The sequence below is a fragment of the Brachypodium distachyon genome, chromosome 1, assembly GCF_000005505.3.
Source record: "Brachypodium distachyon strain Bd21 chromosome 1, Brachypodium_distachyon_v3.0, whole genome shotgun sequence".
NCBI classification, from domain to species: domain Eukaryota; kingdom Viridiplantae; phylum Streptophyta; class Magnoliopsida; order Poales; family Poaceae; genus Brachypodium; species Brachypodium distachyon.
In genome coordinates, this window is record NC_016131.3 from 26006719 (window position 1) to 26029045 (window position 22327).

Genomic DNA, 22327 nt, shown 5'->3' on the forward strand with positions numbered 1-22327 from the left:
TGTGGCGGCATGCATGAGCAGGGAAACCCCTCCTTGGGCGGTGGACATCGCCCGCTACCTCAAGGGGGAGGCCCTCCCTGAAGACAACGTTGCCGCGGAGCGCGTAGCCTGGCAAGCCAAGATGTACGCTCTGCTGGACGGAGATCTCTACCGGAGGCGTGCAAATGGAGTAAAGCTCCTCTGCGTGCCCCAAGACGAAGGGCGCGCACTTCTGGAAGACATACACCGAGGCACATGCTCGCACCATGTGGCCTCCCGGGCTCTGGCCGGCAAGGCTTTTCGGCATGGCTTCTACTGGCCTATAGCGCTAGCCGATGCCGAGCAACTAGTCAAGACGTGCGAGGCGTGCCAGTTCCATGCAAAGAAGAGTAATCAGCCGGCACAAGCCCTGCAAGTCATTCCATCCTCCTGGCCGTTCGCGGTCTGGGGGCTGCACATCGTCAGCAAGTTGCTTAGAGCGGTTGGCGGCTACGAGTATTTACTCGTGGCCATCGACAAGTTCTCCAAGTGGGTAGAAGTGTAACCAGTGCGGAAGGTGACCGCTCAGGCGGCCATCAAATTCTTCAAGAGCATTGTGTGCCGGTTTGGTGTGCCTAACGGCATCATCACCGATAATGGCACACAATTTACGAGCCCCGTGTTCCAAGCCTACTACGAGGACATGGGCACCAAGATCCATTTCGTCTCTGTTGCTCACCCGAGGAGCAACGGACAGGCGGAGCGAGCCAACGCAGAGGTGCTGCGGGGGCTCAAGACGAGAACCTTTGACAAGCTCAAAGGCCACGGGAAGCACTTGGTCGAAGAACTCCAGCCCGTGTTGTGGTCGGTCAGGACCACACCTAGCCGGGCAACGGGTGAAACTCCTTTCGCCCTTGTCTACGGGGCAGAAGCGGTGCTGCCCCTCGAGCTCAAGCATGGATCCCCTCGAGTACGCACGTACGGCAAGCATAGCCAACACGAGCAGAGGGTTGACAATCTTAACTTCATCGAAGAACTTCGATGCCGGGCTGCTGTACGAGCTACACGCTATCAGCAGGGGCTCCGCCGTTATCATGACAGACGGATCCGTACCCGGGAGCTCGAGGTCGGAGACCTTATCCTGCGCTGGATACAAGGAACGAAGGCCGGGAACAAGTTGGCTCCGAAATGGGAGGGGCCCTTCCGGGTAGTGCAGGTGACCAGGCCGGGGGCTGTCCGGCTGGAAACCGAAGAAGGCTTGCCGGTGCAAAACAGCTGGAATTTTGAGCACTTGCGCAAGTTCTACCCGTGAAGTGGCGGAGCCTGACCCACGGGTGATGCTGCTGCAGCATGCCTCTCGAACTAGTGTAGCCGGGCAACCCCCGATTATAATCCGCTAGTTTCTATGAATAAAGACAAGTGTTTTCCTCTAAATTTCAAGTTGATTTGTTTATTCCGTGTTTTTTCTTCTGTCTCCTGCTCTAGGTGCACAGAAGTCTCTTTCAATCCTTGTCTATGAGTAGGGGGCTGCCGGAACCTCGAAAACAAACATCCCGTTGCGGGATCACTCCGGCACGGGGTCGTGCCGTTGCCGGTTCCCCGCAACGCGCACCACGCAGCAGATGCGTCTTGGGAGTAGGAGAGTGCTCACACCCAAGTTTGGTATCGACCCTTCTGTGCCTGGGGGCTGGGAGGCAGTCGGGCTATCTGTGATGTACCTTTTCTCATGCATTTCGAATTTTTTTTGCAGCATCTCGGGCTTGGTAAGGATCTGACGTGCAGGATAAAGTTAGGGGTCAGACACACGGTGATACTTGTGGAGTACTCACGGGCCGTGTCGTCTAGCGGGCAGCCACTGGTGCATGGCGACCGCATCAAGGTTCTTACCGTAGGAGGGCGTTGCCACGTGTGCCGTGGAGGCTCGGCGCGCGCGGTGGCAGGATTCTTCGCCGTGCCTACAAAAGGGCATGGTGGCCACGGAACAACTCAGGGCAAAGCTAAGGAGATGGCTACAAAGGCGAGGGAGGCCACAGAGACACAATTGGGGTGCATGCCATCCGTGCTCAGTGCCGATGGGTGCACGGCCACCGTGGCCTTGCCGCATCCCTCCAGCAGGCGGTTCCAAGGCGAGGGTTGCCACAGAGACGTTGTGGGGGTGCATGCCATCAGTGCTCAGCGCCGTTAGGTGCACGGCCACAGCGTCCTTGCCGCGCCCCTCCAGCAGGCGTTTCAAGTGCAGAACTGATACGTTCAACATGAGAACAGACAGCTAAGTGCATTATCCTAGGCGCCTAGCTTTCTAATACTCAATGCTGGCTCGTTGGTGTGGGTCGGGTCTGGCGTGTGGCTGGAGTGTTAGAAGGACGTTTGCGGGGGAGTGCGCTCCTCATGTGGCTTGCGGGTCCGTCCTGTAGGCGCGTGTTTGGGAGTAGCTAACTTGCAAGAGGAGTGGCTCGCCGCTACTACTTGGCCCCAGGTTGGCACCGCGGGTCCATCCCGGGTCCCTGGTCTGGTTAAGTGGGTAGCGTGCGAGTCCCCGGCAACACAAAGCGCGACACACGAGGGTTGGAGGATCCACCCCGCGAGTCAATTCCAGGAGTAAGTATCGAGTAGAACCAGAAAACGAAATTTCTAGAAGTAGCAAATGATTACATGGACTAATAGAACCATAATTGTTCAACGGCGCCAAGCGCCACTTGCAGGAAGCAAAATGAAAACAAAGCTTGCAGGGGACTAAGACGGCTGGTTGCCAGGGGCTTCCTTTGGGGGCTCCGGCTTCCTCTGCATCCACTCCACCACTTCTTCGACGAGCCTGCTTACCGCCCTAGTGTGGGAGGGGCCGTCTTCGCTGTCCGACCATGCGTCCAGCAGCGTCTCGATGGGGAAGTCGGGGTGGTGGTAGTGCACCCAGGGGAGGATCGTCTCGGCGATCTCCCTGGCGCACGACGCTATCTCCCCGTTGCAGAACTTGGAGATCCACACGTCTAGCGCCCCGAGCTTCCCCACCATGTCGGAGAAGAACGGAATTAGGGTGCTAACGTCCGTACCGTCCACCTTCGCGGCTTGCAGCTCGAACCTCGGCAGCAGCTCGCGTACGGCCTGGGCGATCTCATGCAGCCTCTCAGTCTCCCACCGCCGCTGCTCCGCCAACTTGTCGTGGTTGCCACGCGCCAACGCCACCGCATGCTTGGCCTTGCGAAGGAGATCTGTGATCCGCACGATCTACTTGGCCTTGCCCACGTTGTCCTCGCCCATCTTGACGAGCTCACCCCGGGCGGTGGACAATTCGGACTCGAGATGGGCGCTCCTCTCCTTGGCGGAGTTGAGCTCCTTCTCCCGCCGTGCCAACGCCGTTGCCGCGTCCTCCGTGGCCTTGGCCTGCTCCTCCAGCTTCGTGCGCAGCGCCTGGAGCTGGGAGGAGTAGCTGCTGACCAGCTCGCTCTTCTCGTTCAGTTGCGAGCACCTCCTCGTGCCCCTTGTTGGCCTTCTCCCGCGCCGCGTCCAGCGAGTCTAGTACTTGCCGGTGCTCGGCGCGTTGGGCCTCCAGTTGCCGGTGGAGCTCTGCCTCGGGGACGACCGGCGTTGCGGCCTCGTCCCTGGCCTGCCGAGCCACGCGGGCCTCCTCCCTTAGCCGGGAGAGCTCCTGTCGCTCCCTTTCGACTTCCTGCCGCACTTCGCCCAGCTGACCCTTCGCGAGCTCGAGGTGCTCCCTCACCTTGTTGAACGAGGTGACGAACGCCAATTGCTGCTCCTTGATGGCGTTGAGGAACTGGTGACCCTGATCGTAGATACTTGGGTCCCAGGTGATTGGGTCCCAAGTCGCCCCGGCAAGGATGCCGAGGTCCGGGATGGAAGTAGCGGCGGACGAGGACGAGACCTCTGCTGCCATGGTCTGGTCGGGGGGAGCATCGTCCCCTAGCAGGGGAGCCGCCTTCTTCTCCCCAACCACGTCTTCCTCCACACCCACGCCAGTGGGTTGCGGGTCTGGTGGCGGGGCCACGCCCCGGGCAGGAGTCGCCTCCTGCTGAGCGGCTGCGGGGTCCGCGCCTCTGGCCTGCGGGGCCGGGGATGCCCCGTCGAGCCCCACTCCAGTAGCGGCGGACCACCGTCGTATCTCGGGCGGCAGGGCTTGGCGCGGGAGCCACCTCCGGCTCGTCCCTCAGCTCTGCATCCTCGACGTCAGAGGTGAGGTCGATCACGGTGTCGTCCGCCCCCGTGGTGGGCGCACCGGGACCTGCGACAAGAGCAGAATGAGTATCCCAAGCTAAGATGGGGTACCCCACGACAAGCGCAAGGGAGTTCTGGGTGATTACCTTGCGGGGTCGTCGTGCTTGTGGGGGGAGGCTTGTCCCCCTCCGTCGCGGTTTCTCTTGCCGGACTGTCCCCAGCAGGCTGAGTCTCACCTGCAAGCCAAGATAAACACACGGTTAAGGATCAGCATGCAAAAGGAGCGTGTACAATGGAATCAGGAGAGCGGACCGTACCTGCTGCAGGCTCCTCCTCCCCTGGGACCGGGTCGGCGGCGGGCGTAGTGGTGGCGTCGCTGACCCGCGTACTGGCATTGGCCCGGGTGCGCGGCACCTTGCTAGGTGCGGCGGGTGCAGTGTCGGTTCTCCCCCTCTTGCCAGCTCCGGCCGGAGCGCTGTCCCTGCAAGGTGTCAACGGAGAAACAAAGGAATCAAGGCAAGCACAAACTCGTAGATAGAAGGGGGAAGGAACCATCAGCTTACCTTGGGGGGTTGAGCCTGAGCGAGTAACCCGTGAAGATTCCCCGCTTTGGCGGGGCCGCGGACCCTCGTGGAGTTGCCGCTGCCCTAGTTGCCGCGGCAACCGCCGGGGCGCCCGCAGCCGTTGCAGAGGAAGTTGCGGCCGTCTGCGCCCTTGGTCACCGCACTAGCGGTATGTCGTCCTCGTCCTTCGCCTCCGCCTTGGGGAGGACTGTCCTGGCCCCGGCAACGCCGCCGGCCTCGTTGCCGGGCCCGCTGGAATCCGATCCCCCCTCGCTCTCCTCGGCCACTTGCTTCCCACGGGTTGCGGGTGGCGGAGGCTTCGGGGCTGGGACCGGGGGATCGGACATCAGCCCCCACTCGTTGCAGGGTGGGTAGCTGCCGATGATGTTGTGGAGGCCCGCGACGCCGGCGTGAAGGGATGGAGCCCCCGGGAGCAGCTCCGCGATTGGAACGTCCTCGCCGGTGATTCCCTTCACCCAAACCCGGATCACCTCCGGTGCCACACCCACGCTAACTAGCCTCGTGGAGTCGCCGGGCCCTGTGTACATCCACGCGGGGCGGGACCGCAGCTGCAGCGGCCCGATGCGCCGGCTGATGTAGGTGCGCGCCACATCCAGATCGGTGAGCCCCGCTAGCCGCAGAGCCTTGATCTTCTTGATGATGGGACGGAGCTCCGCGTCCCGGCTGTAGCGGTCCTGCCAGCTGCCGCTACTCACCGGCAGCTCGGTGGGCGTGTGAATGAACTCGTCGGGCTCATCCACGCGAACCCAACACCAGCTCCCACGCCACTCCTTCTCGATCTTCTTCTCGCTCCGCACGATGAACTCCGACTTCATCTTGTCGCGGGCGCGGAACGAGACCCCTGACGACATCGCTCCTGACTGCTCGACGTGCGGGTAGAAGTAATGGCGGAACAATGCCACCGATGGCATCAGCCCGACAAACCCCTCACACAGAAATTGGAAGCGGCGAGAAGGAAGAGGGAAGTGGGGTGGAGCTGTGCGACCTTAAGCTGGTACGCCGTCATGAGAGCATGGACGAAGAGGGAGTACGGAGGTACGAACCCAGCAAGGATGAAGCGGCCGAACACCCGGAAGTCGTTGTCTTGGTGGTCGCCGCCGGCGGGGAAGATGAGCGTCTCGCCATACTCGTTGAACGAGGTGGCGACGGCGTGCCAGATCTTGTCGACCCCTTCACCGTTGTAGCCAGGCTTGAAGAAGGCCCGTGTGGCCCTCATCTCCCGGTTCCTCTGGTCCTTCTCCGACAAGGGCTTCTTGGAGGCTTTCTCGACCTTGTCGACCACAGAGCTTTTGGAACCCTTCCCTCTCTTGGGAGCCGTCGGCGCCATGAGGAATGTGGGCGGTGGTTAGCAGGATTCAGGGGCGCAAGGAGGAATGGGGGCGAAGAAGAGGGACTGGAGGGCTAAGTGTTTGCTCCTCAGCGCAGCGGTGGGGTTTTATAGCACCCAAGCGCTGAGCAACGATCGCATCCGCACCCTACGAGTGCGCTGGGGATAACTACGCTTAAAGAGGGGGGATGCGGGACATGGACTTAACCACCCGCGTTTAAGGGGAGGTTAAGGCGGAAATCTCGCCCACACCACTCTGCCCGTAACGGCGGAGTCCTTGGAGTAACGCATAAACGGGAACCTGAAACGATTCGGGACCCACGCGTCGGATAAGGGCGTAGCCCGGCAACCGACCAAAGGTGAGTTCGCCCGGGAGCAGGTGTTGCCGGCCCAAGCCCGGGGGCCACTGTCGCACCAGTGGCACCCGGGGTACCACCGTTGCTTAACGCGTGGGTCTCCTCGCTTGCCCCCAGCAAGGGCAGCACCCTGGGCAGCACCGCTCGAGCTGCCCGGGAAGGTCACTTGCCGGGAGAGCACTCCCTGGCGCAGGCACTTACCACAGGGTCGGTACCCAGCAGGCAAGGCATTGACTCCACGTGGCCGCCCGGCAGGCTCCCCGCGAGCAGAGTTGGTCAGGGCGTGGAGTATGGCACAAGCAAGCATTAAATGCTCCGACAGAAGGGTGGTTCCCTGTCAAGTTAGCCCACAGTGAGTGGCTCTCAGTGAATCCAAGGCATGTACCGCCCCAGGTACAGTGCTTTGTGCCATGCATGTATGCCAGCGCAGCGAGGGGAAGCTGCCTAAGGTTTTTGCTCGACACTTGTCCCCCATGCACCAAGTCACCTGTGGTATCCCCTTGAGTATAAAAGGAGGACCAACGCTAACGGTCAAGGGGTTCGGTTCTTTTTAGTTTTAGCCCAGAAATAGGAAGTAGCCACATAGCAGAAAATGAGAGAGCGTCCGGAGACTCTCCCGGCAATCTGTAAAACATTTGTTCATTGGCTAATACAAACTCAGAAGCAGGACGTAGGGTTTTACACCTCAGGATGGCCCGAACCTAGGTAAACAGACTTGTGCCTCTTTGCGCTTGACATTGGCCGTGCCGACGATCGCCGGAGCGATCCCCAACGCTCAACCGAAACTGAATGTGAATGCCTAGCATCTCCGGTGTCTAAGCCCCGAGCTACGACAACACATGATATTTGTCCTTGCCAATTTTCCCATTCACAGTAACCAATAATTCCTCCCAGCAATCCACCTCATGCATTGATTCATACGTCTGCAGCCACAATGCAGCATTGCCCCTGAAGTGCATAGTAGCAAAATTGGCCCAGGACTCATGAGGTACATCATACATGGCAAAATACTTTTCGGCAACTGCCTTCCACCAACCAGGGTTATCACCGTCAAACTTGGGAAAACTGGACTTAGGTATGCGAGAGAAATTGTTACCTCGAGCACTGCCATCAAACGAGTGCTGAGAATTCTCGCCCGATTCAAAGTGAACAGGCGACTGAGGAAACTGCCGCCGCCCTTTTCCAGGACCATGAGCTTGAGCAGGTGCTCCTCCCAGCGGCATGGTCGTAGCAGTCGCAATAGGGCCAGGTCCGTCAGCATGTGGTGTCTTGTTCTCCGGATGCTGCTCGGCCTCCAGCGCCGCCACCCGTGCCCCGACTGCCGCGATCGAATCCTGCAACGACTTGAGAGATACATCAACCCCTGGCATCCATGTGCCCAATTTCTGAAGAGTATCGTTGACCGCCTTAATCGTCGTGTGGCTCTCAGCTGTTTGTTTCTTCAGATCCCGCAAATCCGAGTGAATCTGCTCCATCGCCACCAAATCTCCACTCCGGAACTGCACAAGAGGGAAAGTGCCTACCGCCGCCACAACGATGCGCCTCCCGCAGTACACGAATCGAGCCGCCAAGCCGGAATTTCACCAATCACAGAAGAGCTGTGACCAACCGCTCGCTCGCCGCCCAATTTGTACCCGAACAATCCCGTCGCCTACGCCGCCAATCCACCCGTATCAAGGGTGCACCCTCCGCCACCGCGAGTGGAGTACGCCGGTGGGATTTTACGAGCTCCGCCACCGCGAGTGGAGTACGCCGGTGGGATTTTACGAGAGATCCCAACCACCGACGCTTCACACCCAATTCGCCACCAACGACCGTCAGAGAGAGACCGCCGTGACTACCCAATCCGAGAAAAGGTATAGGCAGAAAAAGTTTCAGAGATTAGAACCGAGACGGCTCTGATACCATATGTGACACTCGATTCGAGTACTTGGATAAGAAGAAGATGGGAAAAGGTGTTCAGCTTATGCGGGTACAATGATCAATGCCCTCGACAAACCGATAAGTAGTGTCGCCTTCCTTCGTGGCCGAAGTGGGCTGTCTTGGGCCTGGCCTTCTCCCTGGCGGCCCACTGAGCCCGCGCCGGCCTTCTGCTCCTCTTCTCTTCTCACTTCTGTGCCGCCCGAGTCTCTCTCCACTGTTCACCGTCTAGGAATGTCGTGACACAACCTTGTTGGGAGGTGTCTACGTAGGTAGAACACATTATTGATTAACAATTAATTGGACGAAACGATTAAAAGTAGCATAAAGTTTTATATTGGAGATTAACAGAGGAGAAATTTTGGGTAAAAATATCTCACCAGCTTTACGAATGTGGGGCACAAAACACGAATATGGACCTCCCTGGTATATATCCCATTCACCGGTTTCTCGGTATACTTGTAGGTGAAATCACCTTGTGCATAGGAAAACTCTCCGGTTCCACCGACGATCGACCATACACCTCTATCTTCTTCTTCGATGTTTCCTAGCACTCTAAGAGTCGACCCCTTAAACCTGAGATCACGACGAGCAACTAATTAATAGTCAATACGAATTTGCTATTTCTAAGGCGACCGAGAAATAACTATTTATAATTCGACGCTAACAATCGTCTGATCCAAGCACTGAGATTCATGCAAAATTCGTAGAGATACAGATGATGAAAAAATCTTAACTGAATGGTTATGATTGTCTATATATGCAAGAAGAGAAAATGTAATAAAAACCGACCAGTTAACACAAGTAAGCGGCATGCCAAGAAATAAGCAGACATACCTCTCATCGGTGAAGACAATGTTGTGACACATGAGCCATTTGGGGCCGTCGATGGAAGATCCGAGGGCCATGCCTTGCGCTCGAGCGACATTCTTCGCGTTGGGGCCAAGACCATCACGCAGGGCCCAGTCAATGGCGATGGTCAGACCAAAATCATGAGGAGGATTAGGGCGCGCTATGACCTTCTGGTTAGCATTTGGAAGGTTCTCCGTGTGCTGGAACATGTATAAGTGGAAGAGATGCTCCTTGTGCTGCACCTCTCGGGTGACACGGCCACTCTGGTAATACGAAGAAGGGTTGGCCGTGCCCGCCATTGCTAGAGCTCTATCTAAGCTAGCTTAGCTACGTTTATGGAGCTGAGTATATATGAGAAGGCTTAAGCCGGTAGATGATCAGCTGGTGGAAATGGACAGGCGATTGGGTGCTAATTTATAGACCGGCCTGGCCTGGCCCTTCTGGCTTATGCTAGATCCATGCATTGTGATTTGTAGCTCTAACAGTTAGCTAATTAATTGTTTTCCAAATCACGAAATCAAGGCCTGCCAAATTTTACTACTAGTGGTAGAACCCACTTACTACTCTAGGTATGCGGCTCGAGCCAGTTATATTAGTGCCATTGGGGAGTGCTTAGGACAAAGTAATGTTCAACTTGTACAACTTAGTTGGGATCAAAATAAGGCCATAAGGGTTAGTCATGAGCTAGCTCAGTTAGGAAGATCTCGACGCCGGACTGGCGTGTTGACTAGGGAACTTTCCGGAGGTTTACGAGGCGATAAAGAAGCTGATTCTCTTTTTCCCGAAGAAGAAAGAGTGTGAGCTCGATGCTCGCCGTTAGTTCGGATCTCATTAATTCCACGTGCAGCCAGGTTTGTAAATAGCTATAGTTCAACGGTTGCTTAATGGAGTGCTTATCCATATACTCCAGTATATAGTGCCCACTGACAATTAACGAGGGACTTTGATTTCAACTTTTCAAGGTATTTTGCGCATCTCCTTGCTTTCGCATCGCATGCATCAACTGATACCTGACATATATACGGTGCAACCGAATTAATATGTGCAAAGAGTTTCTTCCGGCCTCTGCATCTACAACTTCCGGGTTCCGGCCTTCCATATCTCATGGGGTACGGAGTAGTAAACTGTGGCTATACAATGTTTGGATGGAATTCCTGGCTAAGGCTTTTGCCCAGAGAACATGATGAACGACCTCTGCACCTTGCTGCTGTAGTTAACCAGGCCACAGGATTTGCACAGGTCTTCCAGCTCTGCTTCAGTGAAGAAATTGTAGCTGCTGTTCACTGGTCCAACAATCTGCGGCAGAAAGCAGAGAAGGCGCATCAAGCTAGATAAAACTTGGCTAAGCAGAAAATGGATAGCAGTAAATGATCCGGCCGATTTACCTGTCTTAGTGGCCTTAATGGTCCAACGGAGAAGGGGCCGCTGTTCGTGGGGGTGGATAAGAAGGTTGTTGCCACAAAGACGCCGCCTGGCCTCAGCACACGGCTGATCTCAGCTACCTGTTTTTTTCACAGCGGCAGGAGATGCCAAGATGATGAGTTCATATACAAAAAATGGATCAACTGCGGATTGGCAGTAGGCTGTAATGTACAGGATTGGTTTGTCAAGTTGCCCAAAGCATAACAAAAAAATTTATGTCGGTGATCCTTCAGAAGGGAGTAGATCCTCATCATATACCAGTGTCAAATGCTAATAAAAATGTCAAATTCAAACAGCTGATACGAGAAGTCTTAGAAAATGATGCTATAACTATTCAATAAATAATAATAAAATGTTAAATAACTAAAGTATTTTTCCGATGAACAGGTCATCACGTAATGCCCCATATCCAAGTACTATATTGAAACTGAGATATTCAGCACAATCTGACCAAAAGCTGTCCAAAGCATACTAAGTGAGCACTAAACTAGCATGGTTTAATACTGGGCATTATTTTTCATGCAATGACCATTTAGACTATGAAGACTTGGCTGATTATTCAGTGGGCTTGATGAATATCATAACTATGAAGACATCAGTTTTTCTATATGAAGTTATGAACCTACAATACCATAAGTCGGTTGAATCAAAAGTGCAAATGAGACAGATACTATACCGCATTTGAAGGGGATGGCCAACAGTGGATAGCAGCTCCAGCGTGAATGGCATCAATTGAACATGAAGCAAAAGGGAGCCTCGAAATATCAGCCCTTACGAGTGCAAGGTTCCTGCAGAACCAAAAGAAGAAAACTTAATTATTTGCCTGAACAAGGTTTGGGAATAATATTGATGAATGTTCATGATCAAATGCTGCAGCAGTACCATATGGAAATGATAGAGTACATTATCAAATGTTGTTCAGTTAGATGTTGAGCACATAGATCATAGTCTTTCTTTGTATAAATAAAATAAACCAATGGCTTCCACTCAATTGGCCCGATTGTCTAATTGGTGGTTTGTTACAGTTGGATGTTTGCAAGATATTTTTCAAGTCTCACAGGGAAAGCTCACAATAAAAACGAGTGAAAATCTCACGTGTTTAGGGGGGTATCATCTTGCTTGATGTATTCATAGCATTGGCGGAGCATATTCTCAGAGAAGTCCAAAGCAACCACAGCTGAGTATGCCCCAGACTTTGCAAACTTCCTTGTAAACAGGCCACTGCCGCAGCTGACATCGATGAGTATACCGCCAGCTACCGGTTGAAAATAATCTTGAGCCATTTGGAACTGGCAAAGCCACAACAACACATAAGAAGAATATACATGAAAATTGGTGATATTTCTTCATTGTGGCATCAAAAACTTGCCTGCGCCACATGTATGAAATTATAAGCTAAGCATGTAAAAAGTCAGTGTGCAGTAACGGCTTAATGCTATGGAATCAAAGAATAAGGTTGCCTAGAAAGTACCTCTTCATCAAGACCAGGGAAGCCACTCCGGTTGAAGTTTTGGCGCCACCCTCTCTCGTAAAGGAACGAGACGAGCGGGCTCCTGAACAGCTCGGTTCTAGCAGGCTTCAGCTCGCTGTACTCTTTTGTTCCCGAGGTGACAGTGAGGTCCAAGAAGATGTCTTTGCTGGTGAACGACTTCTTGCATTTCGAACACTTGAATCCAGACCTATAAATTGCTGGCCTGGGACTCGCGTAAAGGCCAAAAACAAACATCATGAGTTGAGTTCCACTCCATCCGAAACACGTGAAGCAGAGTTCAGAGAAATGGAAGTGATGAATGGAGTTGTGTTGCACATACAGGTTTATGCCTGGAGGGCCTTTCCTGATCAACGGTTCATAGCAAACAGGGCACGCGAACACCTCAGCTTCTGAGATGTCATTCCGCTCGGCGTTGGTTTCCTGCATGAAGAGTTTGCACCGCCGAAAATTGAGTCTCGGTTTCACACATCAGGGAACATATCTACCATTGCCCGAAACTAGACTCGCAAGCCAGCACTGGAGGGCCGGCCAGAACTCGTATGGGCTAGCATGAAAAAAAAGGCTCTTCTGCAGATTTAATCAGTGGGTTAAGAGCTCTCTACTGGCCCCGGTTCCTGCCCGAGACCCGAGGGGCCGAGTACCGGCCGCCTGCCTAGCCATAACGCCGAGCACCTGGCAGGCAAAGGATCATCCTGGGCTAGAAACGTTAGTGCGTACTTACCGGGTCCACGGCGATGGACGCGGCGGCGGCGGCGACGACCCGGCGAGCTGGCAGTGTGAGGCCGGGGCGCCGGCGGCGGAGGTGGTGAGTGGCGCGCGCGCGGGGGGGCTGCTGGTGCTGGAGCGAGGTGGGGTAGGGGGAGCAGGAGGAAGCCGCGGCGGCAGACGCTCTCACCGCGAGGTCCATGGGCGCGCGCGGATTGGAGGACCCGCGCGAGGCAGTCGGCAGAAGAAGAAAGCGAGGACGGGACGACGTGCTCTTCCTATGGCGACGGCTGCTTGTGGCGGTGGTGGCTCGGCGTGGCGCGAGCCCAGCCCGCTCGCAAAGGGCCTTGTCTTTGTTTGCCCTTTCATTTCTTCTCTGTGCTTTTGGAGCCGGAAAGATCTGAAAGATTGAAAAAAGAAGAAATTAAGAAGAACACCTTGGGCCAAATTTGAATTTCTTCATAATTTAGCAAAGAAAAAAAAACTCAATTTAACTGCGCACGGCGGACGGCCCGGCCCAGCCTGACAGTGGCCCGTTAAAATTATTTCCAGCCCAGCGAGGCCCGTTTCGGCAGCAAAATACACAAAGGAAAAGGAAACAAAAAAACTCACTCACTGTTCCCAGCACCGGCCGCACCACCCGCACGCAGCCGGCGGCGAGCTCTTCCGTTCCCCTAAACCCTAGAACCTACCAACTCCTCCGTCGCCTCTCCTCCCCTTCCCAGTCTCGTCGAGGATTCCCGTCGGCCGGCTGTCGGAAATTGTTCCCGGCGACTCGCGTCTGGCGGAGATCCCCGATCACCTCCTGGCGGAGATCTTCCTCCGGCTACCAACCGCCGTGGACCTAGCCCGCGCCACCGCGGCCTGCGTCTCCTTCCGCAGCCTCGTCACCGCCGATGGCGGCGCCTTCCTCCGCCGCTTCCGCCGCCTCCACGCTCCGCCATTTCTCGGCTTCATCAACCTCTTCGGGTTCCACCCGGCGCTCCCGCCTCACCCCTCCGCGCCCGCCGCCAAAGCGCTCGACCTCGCCGCCGACTTCTCCTTCTCTTTCCTCCCTTCGCACTGCCGCTGGACCGCCATGGACGCCCGCGACGGCCGTGTGCTCCTCCGCAGGGCCCCGGAAGTGGGCGAAAGGCAGCCGCCGCCGGTCGTCCGGGAGCTCGCGGTGTGCGACCCCGTACACCGGCGGTACGTCCTGCTTCCCCCAGTATCCGACGACCTCACTTACCGATTCTAATCGAGCGACCGGGCGCGGTACTCCCTCGACCTCTCCTCCTCCCTCTCTCGTATTCTCTCCAGATCCGACGTGAGCCACCCAACCCCACCTGCAGCCGATGCCATTTCCTCCCTTTCCACCGGCCATCTCAACCTGCAGCCGCTGTCGATCTCCCCGCCTCTGCACCTCTCCCCTCCCTGTACACAGCAGCAACAGCTTTTTCTTCTTCTCTGTTTGGTACTAAAACCTAATCCTCTTCTTTGTGGTTTTTAATCACTGTTGGTTCAGTTCTGCAAGCATTCTCTCTTTCTATAAATAAACATGGAGGTACGTTCGCATGTTCTGAAAATTTTGTTACGATACATGTACAGCACAGTATAAGCTTCATACTTTTATATAAATATACAATTCCAACTTTGGCCATCCAAATAGGAATTAGAATTGGTATCTCACTCTGATTCCTCCATGAGCCAATTCAACGCGCAACCAAACAGCGGAATTCAGTTCAGTCCCAATTTGGTTTCCTAGGAGAATTGGTACTCAAACCCAATTCAATTCCAAGCCTCCCAATATCTACATCCGAAGGAAATTAGCAAACCATTGCAAACACGGAGGGTCACAATACCCATTCTCAACATTGTGTTCGTGAGATTTAGAGAGAGAGAGAAAGAGATAGCAACACGATCTAATTTGGTATTCCTAATAACATGAATAGATCGCGCCGTTTTGATGCAGCTATTGCCTAAAGATACGGCAATTCTAGACATATTTGAACAAGCATACAATCTGAACTAATAAGATCCAAATTTACAAGAGGTTATATAATGAGTGGAGAGAAAAAAACATAAAGCTACAATGAATTTATATATGACACATAAATCTTCATTGTCATTTATATATAAGTCGGAGTAATAGATAAATAATATTACAACAATCAGTCCATAGTTGAGAAATCACACACCACAACACACACTGGGGAGCGCATAGCAGCAGCATGACCAAAGCAGGGTGCTTATGCGGAACAAGCAGAGTGCCCTCCCTTATTTATTTCTCTCTTGCCCAAAGCTTGTTCAATCGTCATACATCCAACCAGATGATAGATACTTCAATGCATATCTTGATCGATCGAGCAAAGCTGACCGAGAAAACCAAATCAAACCAAACTGAAAGGCACGCCACCACACCATGACGATGCAGTCTATGCACTTGCATAGCAACACCATGGCAGCATGAAGCTGGGAAAGCAACGCACAATCATACACAACAGAGAAGACATCAGCTTTTAAGGAAGCACCATCGGATCGACTCTCACGTAGGCATCAACTCATGAAAGGGATTTATTACCTACGGTGCAGCACAACAAATCGTCAATGAGATGATTTTATATTTTACATATAGAACAATAAAATCAAGTTGGCTAGTATATTTGGTTGTGAGGAAAGGACGGACAGATGCACATATATACCTCTCACCTGAGTAGAGGGCCTCTCGGCAACTGGGCCTTCTTGTAGTACATCGAGTGGGTCAGCTCGTAGAGTGAAGGGTGGTGATTCGCCGCCAAGCCGCCCCACTCCAGATTGTCCCACCAGTCCTTCTCGCAGTCCACCTTGGGCCGGTTGGTGGTGCTGCTGCGGACGGCCGGCAGGAACTTGAGGCTCCAGCAGCCCCTGATCTTGACGGTCTCAAGCTTTGGTGCTGACATCCTGCTCCCACAAATGTGTTTCAGTGTGGGAAGCTCATACAGGTGGATGCGCCTTAGGCTGGAAAATTCTATAATTGTTTGATTCCCATGGCACTCAGGTTCCAAAGGGAAGACCTCCCTCAGATCACCGCAACACACAATCTCAACTGTCTCCAGGTGCGGCAAAGTGGCCATATACTTGGAGAGGGGTAGCACATGTATGAGCCTGGGACAATAGTCTAGGTGCAAGAATACTAGGTGTTCAAAGGATCCTCTGCCAGGTTGGGATGTTGCACTCCAGTTCCAGATGTAACACGCCATTGGAAGCTGGGATGCCCAAAAAGTGGCCAAGAACCAAAATATGGTTTCACTAAAACTTTTTCGGTGAGTAGCAAAGACAGTGCGTAGCTTGGGGCACCTCTCGACTTGGCACAATCTAAGGCAGTTCCACCTCGAACCTCTTGGGGATGGGATGCAAGCGATGGACGAGTTATCATGCACATGAAGCGACCATGCCTTACGGCATATGAAACTTGGGAGTAGAGCACCACCAGTACTAGTTCCTTCAATGCTGCTCCCTTGTTCCTGTAGTAATCCTCTCTTCATCTCCACCTCATCTTGTATGTGAACATACCAGTCTTGACCTGGTGGAGTAGGACTAGTTGGGCAAGCCCATATCCAACTGATTGCACCTTCATTAACAGCACCATCATGGAGGTGAGCTAGAATGATGGCATCTCTTGCATCTAAATATTTATAAGGCTTTTCCAGGCTACCGATTCTTTGAGCAACTAAGCTGGCACCAACAGCAACACTACATGTCGGAGATGAATCCATTTCGATATATCCATACACAGAATCGATATATTCTCTTGCGGGCATAAGTGATCTAAGAAGCCTTGCATCCCTTACAGAGATGTACCAGAAGTGAAAAGATGCAGCTCCACCGATGCCTGGCTGTGTAGTAGCAACGGTATGAATAGATGACAACCTTGTAGAAGCACTAACCTCGTTGGTACTCTCTTCCCAATTAGGTTGGCTAGGTGATGCAGATCGGATGGTGTTGATGTGCACAACCTTCAAAACATATGACCTTTTGTTTTCTGGTGGCCATAATATTGCACAGAGCATCTTGCAGCCTAGCAGGATGAGACGCTTGAGGTTTGGAGTTTCCACTTCTCTGAGGTCGAGGCTTTTCACTGATGTTCCCGAGAGGTTTAGCTCCTTGAGGCCTCCAAATAATCCTCCGAGTAGTATACTCTTCAACTGAGAACAACCCTGGAAAGAGATGCTAGATATCTTTGTGGTAGTTGCAGCATTGTTGAAGAAGCAAAATGACTCGAGCGACGGAGGCATGATGCCAGGGACAATTTGCTCCAATCTGACACAGCCGTCAAGGATGATTGTCTTAAGGCTAAGGCTGTTTGCACTGGACATATTGGGGAATGGCATTTGATTATTTTTCTCTTGGTCGTCGTCACCATGGTCCCGGTTAGCTGTTACTCGGAGCATGACAAGGCGAGGTCTATCATGGAACAAATCACTTATGCTCTCATGCCTGACTCCTTCCACATTCAGCTCCCTGAGGTCTGCCATTAAACCCTTCATCTTTTCTGATAGCAGCCAGTACCATTCTGTAAACCTCAGATCCAGCACCCATAGCTTTTGGAAACATAATATATTTTCAATGTGACTTGGATTCTCATCGACTACTGTTACATTTGTGCAATGGTCCAGATGGAGCAATCTTAGTTGGTCACAACAGAGGAAGGGAGGAGATGCAAAACTGAAGGTGCAACGAGAGAGATGTAACACACGCAGCCTGCTACTTTCTGAATGTTGGAAGATGCTAGCTGGTAATGCTGCCATGCTATCAGTTTTATCTGAGAGGAGGAGGAAGGATGTCACCTCAGGAGCTAGGGCCTGTTGTAGTTCTAGGACTTGGTGCGTGGCAGAAACCCACCTCTTATTAGGCCTCCACCGCAGGCAATGAAGACTGGCAGCATCAATTTGTTGCCCAGCAGTAATCTCTTGTAGAAGCCAATGCAAGCGTATGCTCCTCCTTAGAGCATCGCCAATCTCCCAGGCTGATGTGTCACCTTGCCCTGGTATGATTCCATCGCATACCCAATAATTTGAAGCATGGGTCTCCCAGTTGATGCCGCTGTTGGCACGTCCCAGTGCCCAGGCATATAGGAAGCACTCCATCACTATCACATGGTTCATATTAGGCTCAAGCTCAGGAATACACATGTAAGTGACAACCTCCTTGGACTCTTCACGCAATAGATCCCAAAATTCTTCATGACTGAGGCCTCCATGAGAAGCTGAGATAACAACATCAGTCAGCATGCCCATCTTTTTCCTTTCCCCGTCCTTTAGTTTGAGACGGAGCCGAAACCTCCCGCGCCACGTCCACAGCACTTTGTTACCCAAAAATCTTGTTATGGGGACACCACACTCATACAGGTCAATGTATTCTCCACTCCCATTGTGAAATATCACCACAAATCTACTATTGACAAGCTCTAGGAAGATCTTCGCCGTGACATCAGATATCACCCCTCTAGCGCCTTCGTCTACCCCGTTGAAATCATCTTCTTGGTCGTGCCAGTTGAAGATGTCCATCACAGATTGGGGAAGCTCTAGCTCCTTGGCGACTGACTTTTGCAGCTCCCTCCTGCTTTTCCACACTGAGCAATCCAAATGGACAACCTTGTCAAACTTTGATTTTGATGATTTCAGGCGTTGGGCTACTACTTTGAGAGCTGCCGATGCCCCCAATCCATTCCAGCCATAGAAGCAGATCACATTTCCTTTGCTTGTATCCTCCAAAACACCAATTATCTCTCCCGCGGAATCATCGACGTTTCTTGCTTCGAACTGGATCTCGGTCTCCTGCAGTGTTCAACAATAATAACACCAAATGAGGTTTGTCACTTTAGCTTTGTTTCTTTAGATTCTCATTGAGGTGCATCCCTAAAAAATATTAGGACATAAATTACTGACACAGATAAATAGGGAATCAATGATAATTGTGTGTGTCTAATAAGAAAAAGAAACTATGTCACAGATCGGCGGACTGCGGCATTAGTCACTGAACTGGTTTGTTTTTTCGAAAAGGAGAGAACCCCCGGCCTCTGCATCGACTGATGCACTCAGCCACAACTTTATTAAACGCAGTAACTGAACTGATGGAGAGGTGCATGCCCGATGGATTACCTCCGGTTCAGAGTCTTCAGACATGACGATCAAATCAATCCTTCAAATACCAGCAAACTCCAGTTGGAATCTCTAACCCATGGGTCAATCTGGAGCAATCTCCGGATCTAATTTCCTTCTTCCCTAACATGTATACGATCAATGCAAGAATTTGGACAAGTTAATTACAACATGATGCTTTTTTGAAGAAAGACTACTTGTATACATTTTGGAGAAGCAATTGGTTTAATGTGCAGATACATATACAGAAGGATTGGTAGTATATAGTTACCTGGATTAATTGCTGCACTTGCACAAGCCTAGATACAACGAGGAAACTGAAAGTTGCATGCAGACGTATGCCTCGCGCAGTAAGGAAGTATATATGCTTAGCTTAGCTTAGCTATGCAAATTAAGGCCAGGGGAATCCGCTTTTCTTTTGAAAAAAGGGCTTAGCTTAGCTAGTACTGCATGGGAAACGGCCAAGCACACATACACATAACACATTAGCAGCATTCCTTGCATGCGTTTGCTTCACTCTTGTCTTTGCCTTTTCTCTTTACAAAAAGTTGTGAAACGATTCATTGTCCAAGGTACGCATCACGTTCATCATCAGATTCTTTGCTTGCTGAGTTTAAAAATCACAAAGATGTAAAAGTAAAGCCAAATATGGAATGTTACTCTGTGGTCTGTCACTCAGTTAGTTGACCTACTTTGTGTGTATGACTACTATTCCCTTGATATCTAAAACAAATTAACTTAGCTCTGATAATTATTTCCGTATCTCTGTGTTTTAGGGAACACTATATTCATGTACGTGCAAGAGCTCACATCGGCACTAGCTTTTCTTCAATCAACTCTTGGAGCATGAGTGCATGACATAGGAACCGGCAAAAAGTTAAATATTCTAAATTGGAATGAACTCTTTGGAGAATTTAAAAAGTGCATGTATATGTTTGAAAAATAGATTAGCTTGATCAACATAGATGGTGACGGCTAACCAACAGGACAAGTCAGCATAGACGGTGATGCAGCGAAGTAGTGGCAGATGGAGAACATGGGAAGATGATGATTTGAAGCCAAGAAAGAGAGTTAATTACAACATTCAGGGCTATGGAACCAAATAAAACTGGGAGCAATAGCAACGATGAGCATGGTTTGGACAAACCTACTGCCAGGGCGGGCAAGATACCAGGTCAGGTTACAAGAAAATCGTCGAGGAATAAGGTGAAGCCCAGCAAATAGTAAAAGTCAGGTTCACACCTCTCTGTGATGCAGATTGTTAGCAGCTCAAACAGATATGGCTATGATGCTCCTTTATAAGTCTACAGGGAGTCATCGAATAGGAGGAAACAAATGTCTTGGGTCTGTAGCCTCTTAAATTAACAAGACTGCTGATGCTTTTTGTTGTTCTGGAAGCTTGTTCTTATTTTATCAAAGAGCTCTTTTACGGTGGCCAGTACTTTTCAGTACTTCTCAGTACTCCTGCGGGGATTATTTCTGGCCGTTGATTATTGGAATTATTTCTAAGCGATGATCCTCATATTTCCAACCTGCGGACGAGAGCCTCCTTCCCCGACCGTCCAGCTCGACCCCTCCAACTATGCGTCCCCTGCGAACCGCCTCCCAGCTCGCGCCGCCGCCTCCTCCTCCCCTCCGCCCCGCGCGCCGCCACCCACCTGCTCCCCTCGCGCCGCCTCCGCCGTGCGCTCCCCTCGCGCCGTCGTCGCCCGCCTCCCCCCCGGCTGGATCCGTGCTGCCGCCTGCCTCCCCGGCCGGATACGGCGGTCCCGCCCGCGCTCAAGGCGTCAGTTTGGCGCTTGCGCGGAGGTGGTGGCCGGCGCCCGATCGGCTACAGACTCTAGAGCTGGCCAAGCGAGCTCGATCGCTTTTGCTGTTTCTGGCCAGAGGTACGTACGCGTATGCTTTGTTGTCTATGCCTTATGTTTCTACTTGGATTCAGTTTATATTCATATAAGATCGTATATACTGTATATAATCTATTTGTTGTACGTACGTTCGTTCTTGCTTTTGCAACAGACGGAGCATTGAATGAAAACTCGATCGATCGTAGGACCTGGCGCCTAACTAAATGTACCGACGTTCAGGCATGATTAGCTGAGTTGATCGACAGTTATACTGATCTCGAGTTCTCGACGACCGACGTGCCTAAATGTACCAACGTTCCAAGTAGAGTATGTGATTGCTAATTACTATATGCAATTGTGTAATCATTAGCCGATCGAGCAAGTGTAGTGACGGGTAGAAAAACCTACTTCAGGTCAGACTGTAATAAGAATGACTACAGATCATGCTAGATACCTAGTACACTATCATTGTTTGTGCTTTGTCCCTCAAAGATCTTATACAAGTCGATAAGGTAACCTCATGATTAATCACACCTTAGTGACCACATACAACACGTAATGAAAGGAGAGTAAAACCATTAAGTTTAGTAACTATACAGTGCAGAAATATTAGTTAACAAAAATTCTGAAAAGAAGCAAAAACTTTTGACTGGAAGTGCACATTTTAGTGAGCAGTGCTGCAACTTGATCTTTACCAGTTTTTTTATATAAGAAACAGATGTATCTTAGTTGCAAGATGCAACTTGAATGTTTCTTCTGATATGACCATGACTGTTGAATTTATAAAAAAAATATCTTAATTTTATCTTAGTGAGTTGCAATAAGAGTCTTTTGTTCATTTGTCTACAGGTTATCCTCTTCAGAACCTCTGTACTCAGCAAAGCCTTCACAGGTTCAGGCTCTCTGTAAAATACTGCATGCCTGCCATGCCTACCGGAAGGATTGTGATACATAGTTCTTTGGATATTAAATGGGATAGTAGCAGCTCTACTCTAAACTTTTCAACAAAAATCTGTACTTCAAAATGTTTTTCTGTACGTATGGGTGACTGACAAGGAAGTATATGACTCTGTGCTTAAGACGGAGGCTTCAATTCGGAGTTGCAGTGTCAGCGGTGTAAGTGGCGGTCGGCGTTGTGGGCATTTGAAACTTGTTCACTGATTTTTGCACACCTGGGGTGATCCTTTGTAGGGCAACTTCAGTCATTGTGATGTACAGATGTCTGTACCAGTATAATGTCAATATATCTTGGACTATAGTGTTCATATCTGACAAATCATACAAGATACAAGATGTTCCAGGAGTTTTAATGATTTAGTTTTGTTATTGCTGTCAACTATGTAGCAGGTATAAACAGCTAGTGTGTAAGTTACTGTTGCATTACGAAGGTTCCGGAATTTGCTGTAATCCATTGGCTCTACTTAATGTTCTCTGGCATGACAATGCTTCATGCAAAACATCACGGTGCCACCCCAACTATGTACCCCCACGATGCTTACCGACGGATCATGATCGAATGGTCGCCATAATTCGCTCTGTTTAGATGGATCCCTCGTTGATTTGACAAATTTCGTAGCC

At 51.5% G+C, this 22327-nt stretch overlaps 3 protein-coding genes and 1 long non-coding RNA gene across 8 annotated transcripts; 1 reads left to right on the forward strand and 3 right to left on the reverse strand.

The window, feature by feature from the left end:
• Positions 1 to 7237: 7237 nt before the first annotated feature.
• LOC112271916 (dirigent protein 11-like) lies at positions 7238 to 9615 on the reverse strand. 2 transcript variants are annotated; one of them, XR_002965456.1, is made up of 4 exons: positions 9150 to 9615; positions 8693 to 8888; positions 7489 to 8576; positions 7238 to 7340 (listed from the first exon to the last, which is right to left on the reverse strand). XR_002965456.1 is itself a non-coding variant. In XM_024462171.1 (3 exons), the coding sequence occupies exons 1-3, from the start codon at positions 9461 to 9463 to the stop codon at positions 8541 to 8543; spliced, it is 546 nt and encodes a 181-aa protein (XP_024317939.1). In that variant the 5' UTR covers positions 9464 to 9615; the 3' UTR covers positions 7238 to 8540. The 2 variants fall into 2 exon arrangements, 1 of the variants encoding a protein (XP_024317939.1); XM_024462171.1 differs by having other exon boundaries at positions 7238 to 8576.
• Positions 9616 to 10066: 451 nt separating this feature from the next.
• On the reverse strand, positions 10067 to 13133 carry LOC100834690 (uncharacterized methyltransferase At2g41040, chloroplastic). The gene is made up of 7 exons (XM_003563265.4): positions 12800 to 13133; positions 12398 to 12498; positions 12058 to 12280; positions 11682 to 11875; positions 11263 to 11374; positions 10550 to 10666; positions 10067 to 10460 (listed from the first exon to the last, which is right to left on the reverse strand). Exons 1-7 carry the CDS (start codon positions 12983 to 12985, stop codon positions 10323 to 10325), a joined length of 1071 nt encoding a protein of 356 aa, XP_003563313.1. The 5' UTR covers positions 12986 to 13133; the 3' UTR covers positions 10067 to 10322.
• A 1706-nt stretch (positions 13134 to 14839) lies between these two features.
• On the reverse strand, positions 14840 to 19466 carry LOC106866081. Of its 4 annotated transcripts, none has more exons than XM_014898629.2 (4): positions 19174 to 19466; positions 18903 to 19020; positions 15472 to 18578; positions 14840 to 15234 (listed from the first exon to the last, which is right to left on the reverse strand). In XM_014898629.2, exons 2-4 carry the CDS (start codon positions 18924 to 18926, stop codon positions 15198 to 15200), a joined length of 3168 nt encoding a protein of 1055 aa, XP_014754115.1. In that variant the 5' UTR covers positions 18927 to 19020; positions 19174 to 19466; the 3' UTR covers positions 14840 to 15197. The 4 variants fall into 4 exon arrangements, with proteins under 4 accessions (XP_014754115.1, XP_014754114.1, XP_014754118.1 ...); XM_014898628.2 differs by having other exon boundaries at positions 18903 to 19025; XM_014898632.2 differs by having other exon boundaries at positions 14840 to 15343; positions 15465 to 18578; positions 18903 to 19025; positions 19174 to 19465.
• Positions 18474 to 20336, forward strand: LOC106866083. The gene is made up of 2 exons (XR_001405990.2): positions 18474 to 18611; positions 19679 to 20336. It is a non-coding gene; the product is annotated as an uncharacterized LOC106866083 (long non-coding RNA).
• The last annotated feature ends 1991 nt before the right edge of the window (positions 20337 to 22327 follow it).